Source organism: Leptinotarsa decemlineata, unplaced genomic scaffold (genome assembly GCF_025532065.1).
Source record: "Leptinotarsa decemlineata unplaced genomic scaffold, Ldec_3_MD MMD2_tig00026282_RagTag_RagTag, whole genome shotgun sequence".
Taxonomy (NCBI): domain Eukaryota; kingdom Metazoa; phylum Arthropoda; class Insecta; order Coleoptera; family Chrysomelidae; genus Leptinotarsa; species Leptinotarsa decemlineata.
In genome coordinates, this window is record NW_027412668.1 from 21,273,344 (window position 1) to 21,285,677 (window position 12,334).

The window sequence follows — 12,334 nt, forward strand, 5'->3', positions numbered from 1 at the left end:
GACCTCGTTCTCTTTATTTTTGGAAATAGAAAAAATCGCACGAAAGCACGTGTTGGGAATAGGTATGGAGGCTGGGGCATCATCACAGTGTTGTTTTCGGCAAAACATTTTACGAACAAGCGATGAAGTGTGAGCATGTGGATTATCGTGGTGCAAAAGTCATGAATTGTTTTTCCACAAATCTGGGGATTTTTTCGGATTGCTTCACGCAAACTGCTTCAAATTATTGATCGTTTGACTTCGTGGCAAGAATTCATGACACACTATGCCATTAAAGTCGAAGAACACAGTGAACATAACAACACTTGTCGATTTTTTTCGGTCTTGGTGAAACAGAATGGCTCCGCTAGGATGATTAAGCCTTACTATCGACGTCATATCCGTAAATTCATGTTTCATCAACTGTTATAACACGTGTCAGCGATTCTGCATTGCAATACGTGAAATATAAAAATTTCCTTTATTTTCTGAACATACCTCGTATGCACAATGACAAGTGGTGGTCCCAGAAGAACCCGGCCCAATAAAGAAAACACAAAAATTTTGGAAAAAAATTATTTATTTTTCAAAATAATCTTCTTGCAGCTCTATACACTTGCTTTTCAAAATAGTCATTAACTGCCGACATCACTTCGAGCCATTTTTTCAAGAACAGAAAGTATTCCAGGGAGGCTAAATCTGGCGAATAGGGTATATGAGGTAGCATTAAAACCTTAATTCGTTAATTTTGGCCATTCGGATAATAGATTTGTGAGCTGGTGTATTGTCTTGATGAAACAACACTTTTTTCTTAGCGAAATGGGGCCATTTTTGCTTGATTTCTTCACTCAATTGTTGCAAAAAGTTCGCATAACACTCGCCGTTGATAGTTTTACCTCTTTTAAGATAGTCACCGCTTTGTGGATTTTCTCCACCTTTTTAAAGTCGTCGCCCCATTTGGTCGATCACTGCAATGCTCGTCTTGGCAGCTCTTACAGCAGCTCGAAAGGACACTCTCACCCAAGACAGAATCCAGTTCAGCTTTTATATTGGTTAGGCTGAGTCCTTTCGAATAAAAGTATTGTACTACATAACGATGACCAATTTTATCCATTTTACAAATCCACCGAAAACGTTCGCTATTGATTGCTGCCAAACAAATACCAAACAACGCAGTGGTATTTTTCAAACTACAGCCATCTCTAGGTCAGGCCTAGAGACCACCCTGGTAGGAATGATACATATATTTCATTAGTTGATAATATAATATAATATAATATAATATAATATAATATATATTATATAATATATATTATATATATATATATATATATATATATATATATATATATTATATATATATATATATATATATATATACAGAGTCCTGCAACAGTGGCGCGGTGTTCCATATCTCTATATAGGAAGCAGATAGGAATCTAATTTTCTATAATATTACCTTATTGCTCGAGCTCGACAAAATAAAAATATTGGCGGTCACACAGGGTGTTCGATTTTTTCTGGGCGGATCCCAACTGTGTCTTTTTAAATGGCAACCTATATTTTTTATCACTTTTTCGGTTTCTTCATAGAAAATAAAATAAACTTTATGTATATCTGCACTTCGAAAATATTGATGGTTTTCGAGATATCTAGCATGACAGGTTTTTTTTTCCAATATTCGTCACTCAGAATATTTGAAATTATAAAGTGGTGCCAAGTCCAGTTGAAATTTTTTTTTGGTCGAATATTCTACATTGGTAACTCTCTTAAATGATATATCTGAAATCGACCTGTGATATACAGGGTATGAAAAACCGCTTGCCAAATATTGTAAATGAAAATTTGCAAAATCTTCCTTAGATTAAATGGAACACCCTGTATATTATTGATCCATAAGAAGCGCCAACGAAACCTCTACAAATTTCATTAAGTATTCCCTATGGCTAAGTTCAATAGTTTTTCTTAAATGAGCATTTCTTTCGAAAAATGGTCATTTTTTCAAAGCGAAATCCATTTGACGACTGATAAAAATATACGAAAGATATCTTGTATCAATATTTTTTAACGAAATAAATGTATGTACCTATCACTTTTTGCTAAATGGAAAATTATTTTTTCATTGGATGCAGAATTTCACTCATAAATCGTGCAATATCAAACCAAACAAGTTAAAAGAAAGAAACATTATAAATAACTATTTTTTTCATGTTATTATATTCATTCAGAGCTTGAGTTCTAGATATTCAAATTTGTCAACTGGCAAATTACAAAACTACAAAAGGGAGAGTTTAATTAAGGTTGATAATGGAACTTTTATAAAATATGTTCAACATGTCTTCCATTTTCTTGAATGCAGAGCTGAAGTCTATGTTTGAAAGACTGTTCCACCCTGCGCAAGACAGCTGGGGTAATGCTGCGAAAAGCATTCGTTATTCTAAGTCGCATATTTTCGGGAGAAGTTGGTGGCTCAACGTAAACCATATTTTTTATGTATCCCCATAAGAAAAAATCTAGTTTCGTCAAATCTGGTGATCTAGCGGGCCACCGTACAGGCCCATTCCGTCCTATCCATTTATTGGGAAATACTTCATTTAGATGATCTCTCACTTCTGCCGAATAGTGAGCACAGGTGCACCATCATGTTGTAACCACATTCTATTGCGGAGGTCAAGAGGAATATCATCTAACAAACCTGGTAAATCATTTCGTAAGAAATTGAGATACATTGCACCATTCATATGTCCCTCAAAAAAGTATGGACCAATTACATATTCTCCAATGATGCCTCCCCAGACATTTATCGACCACCTATGTTGATAATCCACCTGTCTCAATAAGTGAGGATTTTCTGTCGCATAATAATGGTAATTATGTCGATTTACAAATCCATTTTTATGGAATGTCGATTCATCCGACCATAAAATATTATTGAAAAAATATTCGTTTCGACGAATTTTGTTCATGGCCCAATTGCAAAATCTCACTCTTTTCTCGAAATCAGCATACAGTAGTTCTTGATGTAACTGAACGTGGTATGGATGCAAACGATGTTTCTTCAATACTCGTTGCACTGATCTCTCACTTATATCCACTATTTCCCCAATTTGTCGTTGACTCCTACTAGGATCTTCTTCAACAGCAAGAAGAACTTGCAATTCATTATCTTCATTAGTAGCTGGCTTGATGCGCTCATGTTTGGTTTCAACGAATCGTCCCAAGACCTTTCGGAAAGATCTTTCATCTGGATGCCTTCTATCTGGATACCGTTGAGAATAAAATCTACTTGCCAATAAACAATTCCTGTCTGATTCACCTAATATGAAAATCATATCAATCAAATCACTTTTTGATAACAACATTCTGATGAAATTATACCGACAGTTCAACTTCACGATTGACTAAAAATTTCAATATTCATTTGCAGCCAAATATTTTGTTCTGTCATTTGCCAGACTACTTGATTTCCAATAAATATTTCATTCGCTGAAAGGTTGTTTTAGACCGAAAGAATAATAAATTTCCATTTACAATATTTGGCAAGCGGTTTTTCATACCCTGTATATCACAGGTCGATTTCAGATATATCGTTTGAGAGAGTTACCAATGTAGAATATTCGACCAAAAAAAAATTTCAACTGGACTTGGCACCACTTTATAATTTCAAATATTCTGAGTGACGAATATAGGAAAAAAAAACCTGTCATGCTAGATATCTCGAAAACCATCAATATTTTCGAAGTGCAGATATACATAAAGTTTATTTTATTTTCTATGAAGAAACCGAAAAAGCGATAAAAAATATAGGTTGCCATTTAAAAAGACACAGTTGGGATCCGCTCAGAAAAAATCGAACACCCTGTGTGACCGCCAATATTTTTATTTTGTCGAGCTCGAGCAATAAGGTAATATTATAGAAAATTAGATTCCTATCTGCTTCCTATATAGAGATATGGAACACCGCGCCACTGTTGCAGGACCCTGTATATATATATATATATATATATATACAGGGTGTTTCAGAATTCGACGGACAAACTTATACCACGTCATTCCTCTTGCAAAATGATGAAAAATGAGGTAGGACATGTGTGTCCGGAAATGAGCCGTTTCAGAAATACAGGTCGTTGAATAAAAAGACCATTTTCGTTGTAGCTCCCGGACTAAAAGGAATAAATTAATGAAACTCAGCAAATCGATTACGAGCTAGAATGTGCTTCCTCCAGTGGTATGTTTGCTTCAGTATCAGTAGCCAGTGGCGTTCCAGCGGGGTAATAGCTTATATTTCCCCCCTTATTTTTTACGCCACTGACTTTATATCCACAACCGTCTTTTTTTTGAATTCCTTGATCAATTTCACGTAAAAACCAAATAAACATTCACTATGAAAAAACCAGTAGTTTTCGAGAAAAATTGAGTTGAACTGATAGGTGCATTCTCATATGGGAATATTAATAATCGAGTAAAATAATCAAAATTCCAAAACCGAAATTATTTGAACTCTTTCATCATTCTACCATTCATTGTGTGCTTGAAAAATTATTCACTTCGGCAACATATTGCGGATTTTCTACCATTTTACCAACTTTTTTTGCAGATATGTTGTGAGCCCGCAGACCTACTGAATGGCTTTACCTCGAGATTTATTTTTTAATAAAATGTTCCATCCAAACGATTTTCAAAGACAATTACGAATAGTTGGCAAAACCGAACTCAGAATGTTTTATCGAATTATCTTCTCTCACTGGGTAAAAATCCAAGTTTTATCGATTAACCAAAATACCATTATTTGTTTCAACCTCGGCCATCTACAATGTTTCCTGGGCATATCTATTATAGTTTTGTTAGATAACTGTACCGATATTCTCGAGTTCTTCAGCCACTGGTTGAATAGTTTCAGAATACATTCACGTGACTTATAACAATCTTTGATCCACCTAAGCAATGAGGATTACTTTATTCATTGACAACAATAAATTTGTTAGGGGGCTGTGGAAATGAAATGAGATTTGTATGACACTTCCAAGTTAACGTAGCTGTCAGAAAGTGTTTGATTGTGTATTTCGTATAATAAAAATGAATTTTACATTCGAAGAGTTAGCGGACATGCACCTTATTTATGGAAAATCGGGACGAAATGGAAGGTTGGCACAAAGAATGTATCGTGAAAATTTTCCTGGAAGAAATAGAATTCCTAATTGGAAAACGTTCGAAAACGTGGACACAAGACTCAGGGAAACAGGAAGTTTTTTAATTACCAGAAGGAATGCAGGTATACAGAGAACTGTAAGAAATTATATCACAGAAAAGGAGATATTGAACTATGCTGCTGAACATCCGTCTGAAAGTAGTAGATCTATAGCTAGAGTGCTGCATGTGTCTTCATCATCTGTTTGGAGGACTTTGCATGAACAGCAGTTATACCCATATCGACTGAGAAAAGTTCAGGCACTGAAACCAGAGGACTATCCAGATCGAATTGAATTTTCTCGATGGTTTTTAAGTATGTGGAGAAATAATCCGGAATTTATCAAGCAAGTGTTATACACTGATGAGGCAAAATTCACAAGGGAAGGTATTTTCAATTCTCGCAATAGCCATATTTGGGCCGAGGAAAATCCTTTTGCTATTCATCCTCATGGTCATCAAACAAAATTTTCATTGAATGTTTGGGCAGGAATAGTAGAAAACCGTTTAGTTGGTCCTTATCTTTTACCAGATAATTTGAATGGGGACAATTATAGCACTTTCTTGGGAGAAGTATTGCCTGAATTGTTAGAAGATGTTCCTCTGAATATCCGGAATGGAATGTGGTTTCAGCAGACGGTGCTTCTGTTCATTTTTCGTTAGCTGCTAGAGAGTACCTAAATCGGAAATTCGGTAACAATTGGATTGGTCGAGGTGGACCCCACAAATGGCCTGCCAGATCACCAGATTTGAATCCTGTTGACTATTTTCTTTGGGGTCATATGAAGTCACTGGTTTATGAAACAGAACCAAAAAGCCAAGAAGAATTAGTCGCCCGCATTCAAGCTGCATCGATAACGATTGCCGAAAATTTAGAATCATTTGAAAAAGTGCGATTTTCTATGTTGCGCCGTTGCAGATCGTGTATAAGTGTTGACGGAAAAAATTTCGAACAATTACCCTATTGATTATTCATCAGATGTTCTCATTATTATTCAAAAGCACATTTGAATTTTCAATGTAAATTTCAAAAAGAAATTCGTGTTTATGACTCACTGTTCTAGAATTTCAACAGTATTGTTTCTTATCACATTATCTAAAATATGTGTAGAAAAGGTATATTTTGAACATGATATTTCTACTCAAAGATGAATTATGAGTACCGACATCCAACTAAGAGTTATGTAATTAGCTGTAAATAGACAACTTCCATTTCTTCATTTATTTAAAAAACTTCATTTACTGACTAGAGTTAGCGAAGATCTTATCAGATGGTTATTCAAATAAATTGACTTCTTCCAAATACATTTCTTTTTTTCAGGCGTATAATTAGAGTCTACTGGTAAAATTTTGTTTTTCGGCTTCATCTGTGAAAATTTGAAAACACTGTATACTTTGAGAATGTTTTTTATTTTCTTATTAATGAATATTCTTCAAGATATTTACGATTCTACAAAGAGAAGTGTGATTTCACGAATGGGAAAGACAGGATAATTGTGAACAAAAAATAATTTTCCCAAAATCCAGAATAATGGTGTTATTTTAGGATTATTGGAGCCTAACTCAGTCGAGATTCCGAATGATCGCAAATTTTATTTGGGGTAACTTTTTTTCAGATCACAAAGTCACTCGAAGATCTGAGAACAATGAAAACATTTCAACAATGAAATCTATTGACAAGCACGAAAATAAGCCTCAAGAGTTATGATTTGTCATTACAATATGCTAAACATAACAAAAATTGGTACGATGATAGGAAACCCACAATAATTACCATCACTTGCAAGCGCTAAATTAATGGTAAAATCATAAAAGAGTTCAAATAATTTTGGTTTTGGAATTTCGATTATTTTAATCGATTATTCCCATATAAGAATGCACGTATCAGTTCAACTCAATTTTTCTCGAAAACTACTGGTTTTTTCATAGTGAATGTTTATTCGGTTTTTACGTAAAATTGATCAAGGAATTCGAAAAAAAGACGGTTGTGGATATAAAGTCAGTGGCGTAAAAAATAAGGGGGGAAATATAAGCTATTACCCCGCTGGAACGCCACTGGCTACTGATACTGAAGCAAACATACCACTGTTGGAAGCACATTCTAGCTCGTAATCGATTTGCTGAGTTTCATTAATTTATTCCTTTTAGTCCGGGAGCTACGACGAAAAGGGTCTTTTTATTTTGCAACTTCAACGCCCTGTATTTCTGAAACGGCTCATTTCCGGACACACATGTCCTACCTCATTTTTCATCATTTTGCAAGAGGAATGACGTGGTATAAGTTTGTCCGTCGAATTCTGAAACACTCTGTATATATATAATATAATATAATATAATATAATATAATATAATATAATATAATATAATATAATATAATATAATATAATATAATATAATATAATATAATATAATATAATATAATATAATATAATATAATATAATATAATATAATATAATATAATATAATATAATATAATATAATATAATATAATATAATATAATATAATATAATATAATATAATATAATATAATATAATATAATATAATATAATATAATATAATATAATATAATCCCTATGCCTACTAATATTATAAATGCGAATGTAGGTTTGTATTCTACGGTTTCACGCGAAAACTACTCAACCGATCATCATGAAATGTTGTACACATGTTCTTGGAGGTATTAGAAGTAGCATAGGATACTTTTTATTAAAAAACTATTTTTTATGTAGTATAAAAAAATTGTTTGTCAAAAGAATCTCAAAATCTAGCTACCTTAACGTCATATAGCATTCTACTAATGAAGTTCCAACCGAAATTATTTATTTTTGTTACAGTGAAATAATATATTTTAACATTTGTTGTTGCAATTCAATAAAGCATATATTAAATTTTCGAAACTTCATCGTATGTAATAATTTTTAAAAATTGATAATCCCAACCAAGCATTAAAATATAGTTCTCATATTGATTCATTTCTATTGCACTGACACTTATTTAATGGCATAAATGCGAGAGAAGTCGCGAGTAAAAGCTAGTTTGATATAATATAACATAATTTTCCGTTAACCACCTATCGAACCCCTACGAACGACAACCCTCAGAAGTCGACTCTTGTGCGAGTTAAGGACTAACGAAGTCTTACCTTTTAACGTGTGATTCCTAACACGGGCTGGACGATAGCAAATGAAAATCGATCGTTCAGGTTGCGGCTTGAACTACCGATTCACACATCGGTTGATTGATTGCGTGAGCAAAGCACCCACGTCGAACCGCCCGGCTACCGATAATGAAAATCAATGCAAAAAGACGTATGTGAGGATTAGCATTGTGCATTTTTGAGGACAGCATAAAAACTGATTATTCCTTTATGACTTAGCAGTGTAATTTTACATGATTCCATTTAGACAGTAGATGGAAACGAAGTATGATTCCATTTAGATAGTAGATGGAAATGAAGTATGAAATTGTACTGATAAATTCTAAGGAAAAATCCATTTATATGGCTCTCCTGCAAAGTGCACAATTTTTACAAACGACCTTTTGCAGTAATAGTAGGTAGTGATACATCAAAAATTTATATTTTTAGGTTTAAAATTATTTCAATTCCAATTGATTTCGTCGATTTTTCATTTGTTCCATCATAAAATTATTCCTAGTGGCTTACTGAAACAATGTTAAGTGAAAATACTGATGAACTGATTCATATATTTATTAAAATCCTATCGTTAATGAGTATTTATTTTATCAAAACATGTCATTAGTTTATGAATCGTAACACGTATTTGTGAATTTCTAGTAACAATGACTGGCCACATTTTAAAGGTCGCTATAATATCTAGTCAGCTATTCGATTCATTCTTCCGAAACTCCGGTCTAACTCGCCAATCTAGTCGTCCTAGTCTGACATTCAATTTTTGATCGTCCCTTCCTCAGTTGAATTTACGACTACCGCAAAACAAATGACAGTGCGTGTGCTCGCTGCGTAAGATTGAAGTTCTCAAATGTTTCAGGTGACTTAGTAGTGATTGATCGATTAAAATCATGTGAGTATCCACTATATTAGTTTGGCAACATTAGGGGTCCAATAAAAATGAATTTTATTTAGACTTGCGAGTGAATATTATCCAACGTTTTGGAATTTGAATGATTTTATAGGCTTTCAAAATTATTAACTAGCTTTTTTATCGTCAATGATATTTAATTTTTTATAATTTACTGTAACATATGTTCAAGTGGCAATTTACCAAACTTTTTCCTTGTTATTTGTTAGTTTAAATAGTATATTTCATTGATTTATTCTTATTCGGGAACATATATCAAAATGGCAGAAACAACTCAATTAGCTATAATAAAAAAGTCAGATAAACTCTCAAAGTTTATTCAGTTATTAATTGATTAGTTTTGGATACAGCATCAATATCAAACTTAGCACATTTCTTGACAGTATATTTCAAAATTCGAGTTAGTCAAAGCCTGACATGTAAATGAATGTAGGTATTATACTCGTAAATCATGAAACAAAAACTAGCAAAAAAAAAATTGAGACAGTGTTGAATGTTTTCAAGTTTTGAAAGATAATTTATATTTGAAAAATAAAAGATGAAAGAAGAAATTTTGTTGGAACGACTGCTAACGTTAATATAAAATAGTTTCTGAATCCGGACCTTGAAACCTTCGAATTATCGTAAACAAATCAGGATAACTGATATCACCTTTCACTCATTATATTCATTTCTATAAAAACAATACCCCAGGCAGAATGTCATTGAGACAATTTTGAGGATATCTACACTATGTTCAAGCTGACTATGGTATGGATTCAGTACAGTGTGGTTTACTAAATGTGTAATAAAAGTTATTTTTTCATTACTTAAAAAACTAAAATGAGAATATCACCAAGGACTATTTATATTGATGATATAGTCACATTTTTCCATATGAGTGAGATTTTCAGGCTTCTCAGGTTATTTTCTCTTTTTTGTGGTAGTGGTCATCTAAAATAAGGGCAAAATAGTAGGTGAGATGAAGTTCATTGAAAAATATCAGTTTTTTTCATTTTCTTCGCAAAAAAACGTTTTAAGAATAAGAACAAATGAAGGTTTCAGGAAATTAATGTTTCCCAATGGATTAAATTCATTATTTCGATTACGATACAAATTTTAAAAAAATCCCGAAAGACGTCAAATTTAAATTATAATTTGATATACTTTAACCCCCGTCGAATGACAGGTAAAACCCACAATTTTCTAAATGGGAAGTATAGGCTTGGGATATATCATTTGAAAGGTCTCTTGATTATCTATTAAAAAATGTTATCACTTTCCAGTTTATTGCAACAAATAAGATAAAATAAATTAAAATCATGTGATTACCGAAATTCCATAATATACACTCAAAACTTATTCCATGTTGAGGTATTGATAAAATAAGAAAGTGAGCAAAAACCCTAGCAATGCTCTTTTTAGATGGTATCTTTAAAAAACTGTAAATATTTTCCGTGGCAACGTTAGTTTAAAATGACTTGTCAACTTGTTTTTGTATGTTACATTTGTTGTTAGTATCTCAATTTAAGTTTGAAGTTCGTTAACTTCAAGTCTGCCAAATGGTTAGATTAACGGGAATGTACAAATTTTACAAATGATTGGTTACGGAGATAAAACCCGAACACAACAGGAATTAGCTCGCCTATCTAATGAAAAATTTACTAATTTATCGCCCATATGTCAAGGAACAATAAGCATAATACAGAAGCACTTTCGTGAGCTTGGTCATGTGGGACAGATAAAAAAGCAACTGCCAATGTAATGAGTGATAAACTAAAATTAGATGGGATGCTTGAGTCTGAGGAAAACTCACATACATCGAGAAGAGAGGCATCCACTACATTCACTGTTACCCATACATCGATAGTAAACATATTGAAAGAAAATAAAATGCAGCCCAATAAAATTATACCTACTCAGGAGCTCATGAAAGGCGATTTTGATTGAAGAACTTATTTTTATGAGCAATCGTTGGACATGTTGGATAACAATATCATCCAATTAGAAGCCGTTATGTTTTCTGATGAGTGTAATTTGTCTCTTAACGGCCATGCTAATCGGCAAAATTGCCGCTACTGGTCAACGGAAAATCCTCAAGGGATGAATAAAGAACACACGCAATACCCTCAAAAGGGTAATGTTTGGGCAGGGATTGTAGGAAACCATATCATTGGTCTCCTTTTTATTGAGGGCCACTTGAATGGCGATTATTATTTTGCACTACTTCAAAATGATGTCATTCCAAGTTTAGCAAATTTATATCTTGATCCAGGAAACCGTCAACTTCCAGTGAATACGATATGGTTTCATCAGGAAGAAGCACCACCACATTAACAAGGTAATGTACGGCAATACCTCGATACAACATTTGTCAATCGGTGGATAGGGAGGCGAGGATCGATTGAATGGCCGCGCGATCACTTGAACTTTCATCATCAGATTTATTTTTATGTGGATATGTGAAGAGCAATGTGTACAAAACTAAACCTTCAGATTTGAATGACTTAAAAAAACGAATTGCGATTGGGTCGGTCACGCCTGATGTTAAATAGTGTTATTTGAGATCAGGATGTTGCCAAGACGTTCGCGGTGAACATTTTGAACACCTACTTCATTAACATCCATAGTTCTTTTTCGTATTTTACATTTCATTACGTTTTGTAATACATTTTAGTTTTTAAGTGTATTTTATCAAATTTCGGTAACCACATGATTTAATTTATTTCATCTTAATTGTTGCAGTGAACTTGAAAGCGATAATATTTTTGAATAGACGATGAAGATACCTTTCAAACGATATACTTATCACAAACCTATACTTCCCATTTAATTCAAATGGGGTTGAAGGTAGGGGTGGCATTTTAACGTTGAAAAATGTCAAATTATAATTTAGATTTGACGTGTTTCGTTTTTTTTAAATGTACAGTAACCGAAATAATTAATTTATTCCACACACTGTATATACGTTTATGGAGTAAAGAATAAACTCGATAAAATTTGAACAATTCTTGATAAATCGTTCAGATGTTTCAAAAATTGAGAAAATATACAAACATTCATCATAGACACGAATGAAAACAATTCGGGATCCTTTTTGAGATTGTAAAAAATCTATGTGGTTA

General features: G+C 33.0%; 1 protein-coding gene and 1 long non-coding RNA gene across 4 annotated transcripts in view; one reads left to right on the forward strand and one right to left on the reverse strand.

The window, feature by feature from the left end:
• Positions 1 to 12,334, reverse strand: part of LOC141484734 (uncharacterized) — a 41,071-nt gene that overhangs the window by 12,536 nt on the left and 16,201 nt on the right. The window lies entirely within an intron of this gene.
• The window catches only part of LOC111505183 (glutathione hydrolase 1 proenzyme), a 91,786-nt gene continuing 88,476 nt past the window's right edge, over positions 9,025 to 12,334 (forward strand). The window contains exon 1 of one of the 3 annotated variants that reach the window (XM_023159953.2): positions 9,025 to 9,212. In XM_023159953.2, the coding sequence (XP_023015721.2) occupies positions 9,211 to 9,212 (2 nt within the window). In that variant the 5' untranslated portion in view covers positions 9,025 to 9,210. Of the gene's footprint in view, positions 9,213 to 10,528; positions 10,534 to 12,334 lie in introns of those variants that run through there. The other 2 variants (XM_023159954.2, XM_074180036.1) reach the window with 2 other exon arrangements.